This window comes from Sapajus apella, unplaced genomic scaffold (genome assembly GCF_009761245.1).
Source record: "Sapajus apella isolate SASKATOON/1434 unplaced genomic scaffold, GSC_monkey_1.0 scaffold20, whole genome shotgun sequence".
Classification (NCBI taxonomy): domain Eukaryota; kingdom Metazoa; phylum Chordata; class Mammalia; order Primates; family Cebidae; genus Sapajus; species Sapajus apella.
In genome coordinates, this window is record NW_022436960.1 from 8325564 (window position 1) to 8339949 (window position 14386).

Sequence of the window (14386 nt, forward strand, 5' to 3'; positions counted from 1 at the left end):
TTTTGTAGTCTGACTCTCAATCTGGGTTTGTCTGGTATTTTCTCATGATCAGATCCAGGTTACACATTTTTGGGCAGCACATCCACTGAAGTGATGGTGTATTCCCCTCATCCCATCTTACCAAGTGGCACACCATGTTGATTTGTATCCTTACTGGTGGTAACTTAGATCACTTGAGTAAAGCCTGCCAGTTTTTTCTACTGTAAAGTTACCTTTCACCCCTTTTATAATTAGTAAATATTTCATGGGGAGATAATTTGAAACTATGTAAAATTTATTCCTCTTCTCAGTTTAACTCATTAGTGTAAGCATTCTTTGATATTTTTTGCCCAAATTGATTATTACTATGATGACTGCTAAATGATGATTTTCTAAATCCCTTATTTTGTATTTATTAGTTGGCATTCTACCATCCATTTATTCTCTCCATTTATTCATTCTTACTATTTTTTGGTGTCTGTGAACTTTTGGACTGCTGTTTTATTTAATGAGTTATAATCTATCATTATCATTTACTATTTGTTTTGATGTTAAAATTGTTTCATATTTGATCAATAGGAACCCCTTAAAGCTAGTTTCTGTGTCTTTTTAACGTGTCACCATTATGTGTTGAATACTTCCTTGTTTTATGGCACAAGACATTCTAGACTGCCCCAGCCTTGATGTCGGCAATTTCCTCAACATAAAAGGGTCTGGTTCCTTTTCGTAGAGAATCAGTTGTGGTTAGAAACCAAGAACTGGACACTGGATTTATTCATTGCTACTGGAATATTGCTACTGCCAGGCTTTTTTAATGGACAGAGCTAGAATATTTGTTTGTTCATGTTTACATCTGTATTTGTTTCAGTGTCTATCTGTTGATACCTCCATTTTTAGTGTGACACTAGAAGTTTCATTCTAGATTTCCTCTTTTTTGTCTTTGTGCCTCCGTTCTCTAATAGTGAGAAGTTTGGCTCCCGTTGTCTTCAGAATAATTAGTGTTCAGTCTTCCTGTATGTAGCTGTCTGTTGCTCTGTAGGGCTGCCACTGTGGTCAGGTGCCTTGCTGCACAGGCTGCAACCTCACAGGGTTGCTGCCCATCCCAGCACCCTCCTGATGTGAGTCCTGTCCCAGCATCCCTTTCTGGCTAGCTTTCTGCCCTGCTCCAACCTTCCCTGGTGTTGCTGCTCAGTGAGCTGCTCTGCTGTCCGTTTTGTGACAGCACTGGGCTGTCCTGCCCTCTTCCTTACACATCCTGGTAGTTGTTGGCTAATGTAAGATGATTAAGGAACAAACACTGGCAGTATGTTTTCCTACAGATTCAGAACAATACTTTGTGCTCTTTCTGTTATGGTAACACTCGACACATGTGGCCATTTAAATTCAAAATTCAAATTAAAATAAAATAAAAAATGGAGTTTCATAGTTATACTTGTCACATTTCAGTGCTCACCAGCCACTGCCTTGTTGGACATCGCAGATACAGAACATCTTTCAGAAGTTCTGTTAGACAGCACCATTCTGTCTTGTTGAAAGTTTGAAGCAATGAAATTTAAATGCTGCATATAAATACAAATCCAGTAGAGAAGAGGCACATGACAAATCAAACTTGAGATTGTAAATATCTGTATTTTCTCAGTTGTAGATTCAGCCTCAGAATTTTTCTTTTTCTTCACAGATACTGTGCTAGATTACCAAGTGATCCGTTTACTCATCTAGCTCCTAAATGCAGGACCCGAGAGTTGCCTGATGGTACATTTTATTCAACTCTTTACCTGCCAATTAATTCACCTCTTCGAGCCTCCATTGTTGTAAGTTTAGAAAAAGAAATGATTGTTATCTTTTAAAATATGTCATTAGTGGAAGTTTTTGAGCCTTTCTAAGACTTGCAAGTTACAGGTAGATTTGATTTTAAAATTTACTTTCATGAGCAAGAACCTTGTGTTGACAGATCAAAAATAAAAATGAAAAACAAATTTACTTTGAAAAGTAGATCTATAACTCTTTTGTAGTCATCTAGATGTTCATGTTTGTAACGGTCTGTCTAATTTACAGACACTTAGAACTGGACTAGGTGATCTCCGAAGTTTCTTCCAAGATGTTACAAACATAACACATTTTTTACAGAATGATTCAACTGTGGCTTAGACACTTAGAGTGATATAAAATTTATTAGAGATCATTGCATTGTTATAGTTATTTTGTTGGTGACTCAAAAAATTCGCTTTTTATAAATACTATTCATGGTCTCAGTACTGATTTCCAAATATTTCAAGATAACTAGTTTCTATTACACATAAAAAGCTGCTCAATACTATTAATGTTATAGCTATTTCTTGATAAATCTTTATTTTGTCTTTTTGTTACATATTTGTCGATTAGTAAAAATAAGATACTTTAAATCTTACTGAAATTTAAAGTCATCAAAATTGTAAAATCTTAATTATGACTTAGTTTTTACTGGGCAGGACTTTTAAAGATGAATATTTCAAATATGGAGATTAAGGATTTTTTTAAAACTTTCTGGAATTTTTAAAAATAAAGAATTTTGTTTTGGTAAATTGAACTTTAAAGATGTTGGGGCCGTAGTTTCATAGGTATTTTGTGTGCTAGAGGTAATATAGCTATGTGCATATACAATGGAAAGGTTTTTGTTATTTTCAGGGTCCACCAATGAGCTGTGTACGATTGGCTGAAAGAGTTGTAGCTCTCATTTGCTGTGAAAAACTGCACAAAATTGGTAAGGACATTTGAAAAGCATATACAAATAAAATTAAATTACAAACAGTGTAAAAAAATATAGATAACTTGATAGATCTCTAAGGATTTTGTAGAGCTATGCACTTGCTGCTCTTAGAATACGTCAGTGAATATAAGTGTGTTAGTAACTTGGAGATCTTACAGTGTTGTGGGAGCTCTTTGTTTTCCATAGCTTAACTGCAGACAACTGTCATTGATTTGCTCTCACTGTCTCCCTTTACATACGTAAAGGTCTTTTCTTAATTGTTGAATCGTATACTGTGAACACTTGTGTCTTATTGTATCAGTCTCCAAATTAGTCTACGCTAGTATAGAAATTTTTTTTTAAAAAATAGACTCAGTCTTTTTTTTTAATCCTGCTCCTTCTGTATAAGTGGACCCATTTTCTGTGGCTTTTTGGCATTCATATGTGCCAGTGTCATGTTTAGATGTTTTTGTTTCTGAGCCTTAGGACAGAATTTGCTGTCCTGCCCGTATTGAATATATGGATGCCAAAATAGACTTTACGTGAAGCGTGAATCTGATTACTTTTATATTGTAAAAGGCAAAGGTGCTTTAGTTTTCGTTACTTTTCCAGGTCCTGCTAACATAGTTGTGTTCTAGATTATTTACTAATTAATTAAATAAATTAGGCAAAATTAATTGGCAAAATTAATTTTGCCTAATTAAATTAATTAGGCAAAATCTGGATTATGTTAATTCTCTGTTTAAATTTCTTAGGCGAACTGGATGACCATTTGATGCCAGTTGGGAAAGAGACTGTTAAGTATGAAGAAGAGCTTGATTTGCATGATGAAGAAGAGACCAGTGTTCCAGGAAGACCAGGTTCCACAAAACGAAGGCAGTGCTACCCAAAAGCAGTTAGTATTGGTTAGAACGGAGTCAAAACTAGTCTTTCTGACTTCATTTCCTGCTACATCCCATCTCAGTTCCTCTGCTTGTTGGGCTTCCCACATCCTTGCAGTTTGGCCCACTCTGGATCTCAGCTGCTTTCTCCCATTCACAACTTCTCTGTGATCAGTCCCTTTCCTTCCTTGTGTGCACTGTGTGCTCTTCCACTTCAGAGGTTGCTTTTGTTTTTCTCCTCAAGGATTCTTGGACCCATCTCTCATATTCTACACAGAATGAGTTTATTTCATTTAAAGAGACATTCTTTGTTTCATTCATTTTAGTGGTGTGATTCTTGTTTTACTTATAATTTGGGGCAAAGACGGAAGAGGATTTGTGTGATAAAATAAGCAAGTGAGAAGATGCCCTCTCAAGATGACAGGTACACTGGAAGGTAGAAGCACAAATGTTCATTAAGAGTTAGGATGCGGGCTGTTGGGAATCAAAATAAGTTATTTCCATGGAATGTTTCTAACTCAATCTGTGGGCATTCTAGCAGAGTTCACACATGAAAGCATCTCTAAATGTGACTTCTAGTAATAGCCATAATTGGCTGAAGCATTTATTTTTAAAATGTGTTAATATTTTTTACCTCATAAGAACCCCAAGCGAAAGCAGCATTTTGCTGTGTGTGGTAGTCCCGCTTACCCTTGGAGGATGTGTTCTAAGACCCTCAGTGGAAACTGCAGATAGTACCAGTCCTCTAACAGCTCGCCATTGTTTCATTATAACGTCGATGAGGAAAAACGCATTCATTCCCAGCCAGGACCACTGTTTATGTGGAGTTGGCACGTTCTCATATCTGCTTACTCCGGTTTCCTCCTACATCCCAAAGTGTGGACATCAACTGATCTGCTCTGCCCCACTCTGAGTGAGCATGGGAATGCGTGAGTGTGTGCCCTGCACAGGGTGGTGTCCTGGCCGGGACGGGATCCCACTTGGGGCCCTGAGCTGCTGGGATAGACTCTGGTACTCTTGGCCCTGAACTGGAATTAGTGGGTGAATAATCATCTTCATGGTTTTTATTCATCTTTCTTAAGTGTCTGTATGGCTCACATTTATTTTAATGTTTAATATTAAAAGTTTTTTTAATTTAGAAATTTGATGATATCCTTGTAACCAGAAATATGCTGGAGGAACTTAACTCGTTTATGTCAATTAGCCTGTGGGAAAATTGGTTTCTTTCTAATTTGTTTCCCTTAGCCAGTATCTAAGAACCTGCTGAAGACATTAACTGAGGACTTATAGCATATATTATGCTTTTAAAAATAGGTTTATACATATTTATGTTAGTTTAAGGTATAAATTAGGCACAATAATAAAATAGAACAACTATAACCATATACTGTAATAAAAACTATGTGAATGTGGTCTCTCTCAAAATATTGTACACACTTATGTATTGGACCATGACTAACCTCTGGTAACTGCAACCATGGAAGCTGCAGATAAGGGGGGCTGCTATGCTTGTATCTTAGCCTAAATATGTGGTTCTTTGGTTTTGCTTATGCAATTTTACTGAGTTTTTACTTTAAAAAATTTTGCATCCCACTTAGCATTTTCAAAATTCAGAATCATGTTAGTTTTTTTAAAAATCGTGAACATTACCCATTTTCCCAAAATGCTTGTTTCCCTCACACCGAACTTTCACGAGACTAGTTTTGTATGATAAAGTCGCTAATGATAAGTGTTTCGAAAAGCATAGTACACTGGCTGGGTGTGGTGGCTCACACCTGTGATACCAGCACTTTGGGAGGCTGAGGCAGGAGGATCCCTTGAAGCCAGGAATCAGCGACCAGCCTGGTCAACATAGTGAGACCTTGTCTCTACAAAAAAAAGAAAAGCATAGTACTGCCTGGCATCCCTTTTAGTTAATAGATACATTCTGTATTTTCTGATTCTTTATAAATTGTAACTGTCTCTTACTCTTAGCATTTTTAAGTACCTTTTAACTACAGATGCAATTCTTTTTTATTGAACCTCAGGAACTGCAAGACCATAATCTGAACGATTGTGTTAATGTTGAAAGTCTAGCAGCAATCTCAATTTAATTATGGTTCACTCACATAATGAGGGAGCCATTACAAATGATATTGGTTCTTATCGACTCTGACAGATATTCACTTTACAGTAACTGGGGATAAAAATCAGGTTATCTCACAAACACACACAGACATGCATATACCCTAATATACACCAGTGTTGTATGATTTTATTTGTATTGAAAAATATAAATGTATATGTTTCTATATATTTATACATTGAAAAAAGTCTAGGAAATTGTACAGTATATCTAAATGTTAATAAAGGTTACCTTTGAGTGGTTTTTAAAACTTTATTTTTATTTTACCTTTATTTTCTGGTACTGGTTTTTAAAACTTTATTATTTTTTTAAATTTTATTTTCTGATACTCTACAGTGAGTACCTAAAAAGCCCAAGGAAGAGATGAGTTTTCTTGTCAAAAAGAGATCAAATGAGTAGTATTTTTAAAAAGGCCCTACAGTGTTAAATTGTGTTATATGTAGTTTTGATATTAGCTATATAGTCAACAGTGCATTGTATGTGAACCTGGGCCACTGTCGGCAGCCTCTGCCTGCAGCCTCTGCCTGAGATTCGCTGACTTACCCAGCAGGGTTAAGTAATTAAGAGGTGTCATGCCTTGGGTATTTTCTTGGCTTTGTCTCATCAGCTTTTAGTAAAGCCAGAATTAATTTGTTTCCTTGCTTACATCTGGAAAAGAGGGTGTTATACTGAGCATGATGCTTACTTTTCCTTTCCAACTCTAGATTCCAGAGTGTTTGAGGGATAGTTATCCCAAACCTGATCAGCCCTGTTACCTGTATGTGATAGGAATGGTTTTAACTACACCTTTACCTGATGAACTCAACTTTAGAAGGCGGAAACTCTATCCTCCTGAAGATACCACAAGATGCTTTGGAATACTGACAGCCAAACCCATACCTCAGGTAGATATTTCATAATGACAAAAATATCTTGCTTAAGAAAAGGAAAAAACAAAAAACTAGTAGTAAGTACTTTTTGTTACCTCAGTATGTTTAATATTTAAAGATTAAGGTACCTCTTGTATTTCTCCACTGGAAAGCATAATTTCTCTTCTGAAGTTAACTGTAATGGAATAAAATATCTGCTAACTTTGAGGGGTACTTTGTTTTTCCTTTTGCTAAGATTCCACACTTTCCTGTGTACACACGCTCTGGAGAGGTTACCATATCCATTGAGTTGAAGAAGTCTGGTTTCATGTTGTCTCTACAAATGCTTGAGTTGATTACAAGACTTCACCAGTATATATTCTCACATATTCTTCGGCTTGAAAAACCTGCACTAGAATTTAAACCTACAGACGCTGATTCAGCTTACTGTGTTCTACCTCTAAATGTTGGTAAGAAAAAAATCTCATTTGATAACTCTAAATTAGACACATATACAAATATATAGCTTAGGTGTGAAACTCAACTGTATCATGTTTTAACAAGCTAAAGAGTCTTTTTTCTCTTCTAAGTTAATGACTCCAGCACTTTGGATATTGACTTTAAATTCATGGAAGATATTGAGAAGTCTGAAGCTCGCATAGGCATTCCCAGTACAAAGTATTCAAAAGAAACACCCTTTGTTTTTAAATTAGAAGATTACCAAGATGCAGTTATCATTCCAAGGTAGGTATTTAAATGGAAAGGAAAATGGTGGTGATACTTTGTTTTAAAAGAGGCACGTATTCACATGGGAATATAGGTGGGCTGTGACTTTAGCATTATAATTACTAATAGGAAGTATATTAGTCAGGCATGGTAGTGCATGCTGCAATCACAGCTACTCAAGAGGCTGAGGTGGGAGGATTGCTTCAGCTCAGGAAGTCTAGGCTGTGGTAAGCTGTGTTCACAGCACTGCACTCCAGCCTGGGCAACAGATGGGTGGGGGTGGGAAACGTAAGTAATCTATTAAGGTGGACATGTTCTCTCTAGTTTACTTGCTTAAAAAATAACACCTAAAATGTATTATTTTTAGGTAAGGAATTTTACTTTGTAAAGGGTCAGATAATCTAAAGTTGATAGACTTTCTTCTTAAAATCTCCATCTTTTATTCTCCAAAGTCTTATAGAATTTGATTATAAATAATATCATTTCTTAAAATTTTTGTAAGGAATAATAAGCTGTATGAAAATAGTAAATCTGGAATGTTTTTTTCCTTATTTTATAAAAATTTGAGGAATAGAGTTTTGGAGCAATAAAATTAAATACAGGCAGTTTTCAAATAATTATATTACTGGTTGTAATTCAGTCTTTCATTTTTTTTTTTTCTTTTTGCACCTCAGAACCATATTTTAAATGTTTTCAGGACTATCACTGTCATAGATGATGCAGTAATACATTTTATATGACAAGTGTCTTTAATGTTTAGCATTCGTAATATACAAAGTATTTACTCTGTTTGGATAGTGTAAATTTTTTATGCTCTTTATATTGTTGAAATAGATAAAGGTGCCATTTAGCTTCATGTGTCATCAAAATGTGGATATTTAGAACAAGAATAATAATAAAGTGGGACAATAATGTGTCAGTTTTTACTTGATAAAAATATGGTTCTTATATCATTGAAATATATTTGGAATTAAAATTTTTATTGTTACTTATTTTTAATCTTTTGAATTCTTAATCATGACTCCATACTAAAAACAGTTGTGTTTTGAAAATTATTGATTTAAACCAAAAGGCAACTGTTCTTTGTTTTTCTTTTTTAGATATCGCAATTTTGATCAGCCTCATCGATTTTATGTAGCTGATGTGTACACTGATCTTACACCACTCAGTAAATTTCCTTCCCCTGAGTATGAAACTTTTGCAGAATATTATAAAACAAAGTATAACCTTGACCTAACCAATCTCAACCAGCCACTGCTGGATGTGGACCACACATCTTCAAGGTAATGGGCTTCAGAGATGACACTGGAATTGCACTTGAGACATTCTCACCAGACATCACTAGATATGCAGAGGTTCACTGTCCCCCTGCCCACCCGTGAACTATCTGAATTCAGGAGATGCTTTGCACACACACTTGCCCAAGAGGCAAGGTAGCCCAGGAGGCTGTAGTTTAAATGAGCTCTTCAGGTGGTTTTCGGGCACAGTGAAGTTGAAGAACCACTGTGAACATGAACTCATTTTTGTGTGTTTGATAAAATTGTTTTGGAATTTTTGCAGACTTAATCTTTTGACACCTCGACATTTGAATCAAAAGGGGAAAGCTCTTCCTTTAAGCAGTGCTGAGAAGAGGAAAGCCAAATGGGAAAGTCTGCAGAATAAACAGGTAATGGGTTAATTGTACTAGCATAACTCACTCTTTGTTTGAGTATTAAAGATTATTAAAGATAAGTTTGAGGCTGGGCACGGTGGCTCAAGCCTGTAATCCCAGCACTTTGGGAGGCCGAGGCGGGTGGATCACGAGGTCAAGAGATCGAGACCATCCTGGTCAACATGGTGAAACCCCATCTCTACTAAAAAAAAAAAAATACAAAAAATTAGCTGGGCATGGTGGTGCGTGCCTGTAATCCCAGCTACTCAGGAGGCTGAGGCAGGAGAATTGCCTGAACCCAGAAGGCGGAGGTTGCGGTGAGCCGAGATGGCGCCATTGCACTCCAGCCTGGGTAACATGAGTGAAACTCCATCTCAAGAAAAAAAAAAAAAAAAAAAAAAAAAAGATAAGTTTGAATTTTATCAAGTTAAATGCATGATTTGTTAATTTTTTAGAAGTTACGTAATCTTCAGATTTTGTTTTGTTTTAATCAGTATTATGTATTGAATGTTATTTGAATGCTCCTTTTGGTAAGTATTGAGAATTTTGTTTTTATACTTGGCCTATTAATGTAGCACAAAATCATCCTCATAAATTCTATAATAAATCCCATTTGACCTTAGATTATTTTTACAAATAGTTTTTAAAATTAGGTTTTACTAGCATTTATGATTTTCTTTATCCATTAGTGAAATTGATCTTTTCCTTTTTAAATTCTTTTGTGTGTGTGCTTTGTATTTATCTGTCCATTTTTCCCCTTGCTTGAAGATACTGGTTCCAGAGCTCTGTGCTATACATCCGATTCCAGCGTCACTGTGGAGAAAAGCAGTTTGTCTCCCCAGCATACTTTACCGCCTTCACTGCCTTTTGACTGCAGAGGAGCTAAGAGCCCAGACTGCCAGCGATGCTGGTGTGGGAGTTAGATCACTTCCTGCAGATTTTAGGTATGCCTGTGCAGTCAGCCAGGAAGAACACAGATTACGAGATCCTGTTTGCAAAAGAACAGAATTAAGTTAAAATTGTATATAAATAATTATTAAGTAAAAAGAAAATACGGATATCTTATGCTCTTGTCAAGTCTCAGAGGGAAATGAGAGCCTTAAGGTCAGAAATAACCATTACTTCTTCAGCCATAACGGCTGGAGTGAGAATGAAACCATTCTTTGTTACTGTGTCAGCATTTTCAGTCTGTTTTTCTCTTAAAAATCCAAATATATGTTAAAAAGCAATAGTCTCAGCATGTTCTTTGTCTTCATTATTTTCTTCCCATTTACTAATGGGAAGAAAGTCTCTGCATTCTAAAGAAACTATTGGTTTAAGGATTCCCATTAATTTTGGTTATCCAGTTGGCAATACCAAGACTATTCTAGGGATTGAAGGAATTTTAAAATATAATAGGAATAACCACAATATTTGTAAGTAGTTACTACAGTGCCAAACACTAGCTTAAATGCTGTACCTTGTGTTAGTTAGCTCATTTAATCATTAAGACAGTGCTGTGAGTTAGTAATTGTTAGCCCTGTTTTCAGGTGCAGAAGTTGAGGCACAGAGAGTTTATGTAAGTTGCCCAAAGTTAGTCTGGGTGAACCAGAGTGCCTGGGGTTCCAGCCCATGAAGCTAGGCCCTCATATATGAGGTCCTGCAGGATGCTCCCAAGCTTCATGACCTTCTTAACTACCACACTGTGCTCTAGGCCCCATAGTCTAGAGCCAGGGATTCAAGCAGTAGAGAAAACCATGTCCCACTTTATAATTTACATTGTGCTGAATTCCAAATAATGTTAATTTCTGGCCTGGGAACTTGCTTCTCTTCTAAAGTGAGAGTACATTTATAGACATCTTTGTTTTTGTTTTTGTTTTTAAATTCAAATTGCTGTCGCTTTCAGCCTAGCTGTTTTGAAGAATCTGATGAAAAGTTATAAAAATGTCTTTGCAGATACCCTAACTTAGACTTCGGGTGGAAAAAATCTATCGACAGCAAGTCTTTCATCTCAATTTCTAACTCCTCTTCAGCTGAAAATGATAATTACTGTAAGCACAGCACAATTGTCCCTGAAAATGCTGCACATCAAGGTGCTAATAGAACCTCTTCTCCAGAAAATCATGACCAAATGTCTGTGAACTGCAGAATGTTGCTCAGCGAGTCCCCTGGTAAGCTCCATGTGGAAGTTTCAGCAGATCTTACAGCAATTAATGGTCTTTCTTACAATCAAAATCTTGCCAATGGCAGTTATGATTTAGCTAACAGAGACTTTTGCCAAGGAAATCAGCTGAATTACTACAAGCAGGAAATACCCGTGCAACCAACTACCTCATATTCCATTCAGAATTTATACCATTATGAGAACCAGCCCCAGCCCAGTGATGAATGTACTCTCCTGAGTAATAAATACCTTGATGGAAATGCTAACAAATCTACCTCAGATGGAAGTCCCATGATGGCCGTAATCCCTGGTACGACAGACGCTATTCAAGTGCTCAAGGGCAGGATGGATTCTGAGCAGAGCCCTTCTCTTGGGTACTCCTCAAGGACTCTTGGCCCCAATCCTGGACTTATTCTTCAGGCTTTGACTCTGTCAAACGCTAGTGATGGATTTAACCTGGAGCGGCTTGAAATGCTTGGCGACTCCTTTTTAAAGCATGCCATCACCACATATCTATTTTGCACTTACCCTGATGCTCATGAGGGCCGCCTTTCATATATGAGAAGCAAAAAGGTAAGATGTGATTCTTTTATTTTGAGCAGTTAATTATTTAGTGTACCTGAAAGTGGTTTGCTGTGTTGGATAATTTCAGAGAATGAGAAAGTATCATGCTCAGAAATTGCTACGCCAGCCGAGCACAGCTGCTCCCTTGTTCCACCAGAGCCAGCTAAAGCCTGTGGTAGAACCACCTGGCAGTTCATGAGTATTGCTTTACACCGATCACACATTCAGGTTTTGGGGCTTAGCTGATCTCCATGTGCCTTATTTATTGACTGAAATCCAGTTCAAAGGAAACTATGAAAGTGTGTGCACCTCTTGATCCTGAGGGTGTTATGAAGAAATGTGCATTGTAGTCAGTCAAGGAGCTTCTGCTTTGTTGAGTTAAACACTTACTTGAGAGGGTACATCTTGGTTTACAAGGCATACAGACATGAGTAAGACACGGGTCTTATGGAGGAGCTCATCTTCAAGATTTTGGAGAGTGGTGGGGAGAGAGTAATAATAGGCTTCAAATAGCTTGGCAGCTCTCCAGCGGGAAGAGGATGACACCAGAGTTCTGAGTAATAAACGCTCGATAGCTCAGAGGAAGTGTGTGCTCTTAAACTCAGCATGGAGTAAGACTTAAAAAATGAAGGTAAGATACTAAAGTGATGGTGGAAAAAAGTGTCATAAGGCAACATGAGCCTCCTGGACAAATACCTTAGAAAGCTGCTGATCACCCTCAGCCTTCAGAAGGAAGGAAGGAGCATCACTTGTGAATCAAGGATGACATTAATGGAGGAGGCAGGTTTACAGTGCAAAAGCAAAGTGAACAGATGGCAGAGCGTGTCAGCATGAGGGAAGCAGCTGTGGCAGCAGTCAGGAATGTGGAAATACCTGAGAAAAGGCTTGCAAAGGCAGGTAGGGTGAAGCTGTGTGTGAGAGGCCTTGAATGCTGGGCTAAGGTTTGCATGTGTTTTGAATGGAACTTCAATAGAAGGCACTGTTGAAGGAACATTGAGCAAGGAACTATTAATATTAATAAAGTGGTAGTTTAAAATGATTAATCTGGTAGCAGAATGTAGTGTGAGTTGAAAAGCAAATCGAAACCAACAGCAGAAGCAGAAAATGGGATAGCACTAGAGTTCTGGTAGAGAGGAAGGGGCTGAGGTGAGTGAGAATTTCAGAAGAAATAATTTCAGCTAACACTTTAGAAGTGCTTACTCTGCACTATAAAAGATACTGTAATCACACACACACACACACACACACACACACACATATATATAAACCTAATTTAATTCTTACGATTCTGACTTTTATTTTCCCCATTTTATAGGTGAGGATAGGCTAGAGAAGCTAGCTTGTGAAAGTGGCCCAGCCTGGGTTGAATCCAGACAGCCTGGCTTTGGAGACCTCACCCTTCCCCATCACACTAGCCATTCCTGATAGTACTGTCACACCAGGTGCCACACCAAGCATTTCACAAGTGTTCTCTCGTTTAATCTTCTCCAAGACTCTGGGAAGGAGCCGACACATCCCTATTCTGCAGATGAAGAAATTCTCACTAAAGACAGTCGAATAGGCTCACGTCGGGTCACCTAACTAATCATCCCAGGAGAGTCAGGAGTGTTTCTGAAGCCTCCCAGGATGCTCTTGAGGTGGACTGGAGGGGCAGCCATAACAGCCATGGAAACGAAACTTGGGGGCAGGGCCAGGGCCAGGGCCAGGGAGGTAGGGAGAAATAGGGGAAGTCAAGGTTAGGGTTGGGGTTTTAGACCTCAGAATATGAAGTGGAAATGTTTAGTGAAATGTTTAGATAATTGAGGCTGTGGGATTAAGATAGGGTTTTGTAGAGTAGTTGTCATGTGGAGGCTCTGAGAATGGGTGAGATTTCCGAGAGGTCGTTGCAGGAAGAAAGTATCAGAGGCATCGACGAGTGTGGCATAGGCAGTAGGATAGGATACTCTGCTGGATAGGATAAGACAGAGGTGACTTTCTGTTACAAAGCTCATCCATTTGTCTGGTCAGAAACCTTGGACTCCTTATTTCTGCAGAAAGAATGATCACTCCCTCAGCCTGCTGTTCAGGCTCTTTCAGCCCTGATGCGTTTTGGATCCTAGGCAGGTGGAAGCCCTTTGCAGCTCATTGGATGGACTCCACGCTCACACCCCCAGCCTTGGGGCCCTTGCTCTGTCCTGCCGTCTGCAGAGAGCTCACCCCTGTCATACCTGTTTGGAATTTTGCCCCATATCTGAGACCTTACGTAGCTGTTTCTTGTCCATCCTGCCCATCATTTCTGTCAACTTGGAATGTGATTTCCCTCCCTTCAGAGTCCCCGTTTCACTTTATCCTCCTCTTGGCACTGGTGATGCTTTGTTCTCTTAGCTTGGAAAGGGAAGCTAGCATTTATTTCAGCCTGCTACATTTCAGGCAGTGACAGAGTACTTTCGGCCATAGTGGTCACACGTGTATACTCCTTTTCCCTGCCAGCCTGTGTGTCGAGAGGACTGCCTCTCTGTCCTGCTGCTCTGATTCCCTTGAGGTTGCCTAATCGAGTGCCTCTCATGGTAGGTGTCTGTTAAACAGTAGTTGAGTTACATGGGAAGAGGGTTCATGAAGTACTTAATAAGAAACTCAGGCTTATGAAAATGGGATTGACAATTCTAGACCCTAGTTTCCAAGTAATAACTTGACAGTAATGATGTGAGCAAATTAGGAAGGAGATAGAGGCATTAGGAAAAACCAGTCCAAGAGGATAGACAGTA

At 38.1% G+C, this 14386-nt stretch overlaps 1 protein-coding gene across 4 annotated transcripts in view; it reads left to right on the forward strand.

Annotated features, from left to right (window-relative positions):
- Window positions 1-14386, forward strand: part of DICER1 (dicer 1, ribonuclease III) — a 70516-nt gene that overhangs the window by 41750 nt on the left and 14380 nt on the right. For all 4 annotated transcript variants that reach the window (XM_032287507.1, XM_032287511.1, XM_032287508.1 and 1 more), the window contains 10 exons: window positions 1658-1790; window positions 2644-2719; window positions 3460-3599; window positions 6415-6594; window positions 6815-7028; window positions 7149-7302; window positions 8385-8567; window positions 8845-8950; window positions 9704-9879; window positions 10871-11651. In XM_032287507.1, coding sequence (XP_032143398.1) covers window positions 1658-1790; window positions 2644-2719; window positions 3460-3599; window positions 6415-6594; window positions 6815-7028; window positions 7149-7302; window positions 8385-8567; window positions 8845-8950; window positions 9704-9879; window positions 10871-11651 — 2143 coding nt within the window. The remainder of the gene's footprint in view (window positions 1-1657; window positions 1791-2643; window positions 2720-3459; window positions 3600-6414; window positions 6595-6814; window positions 7029-7148; window positions 7303-8384; window positions 8568-8844; window positions 8951-9703; window positions 9880-10870; window positions 11652-14386) is intronic.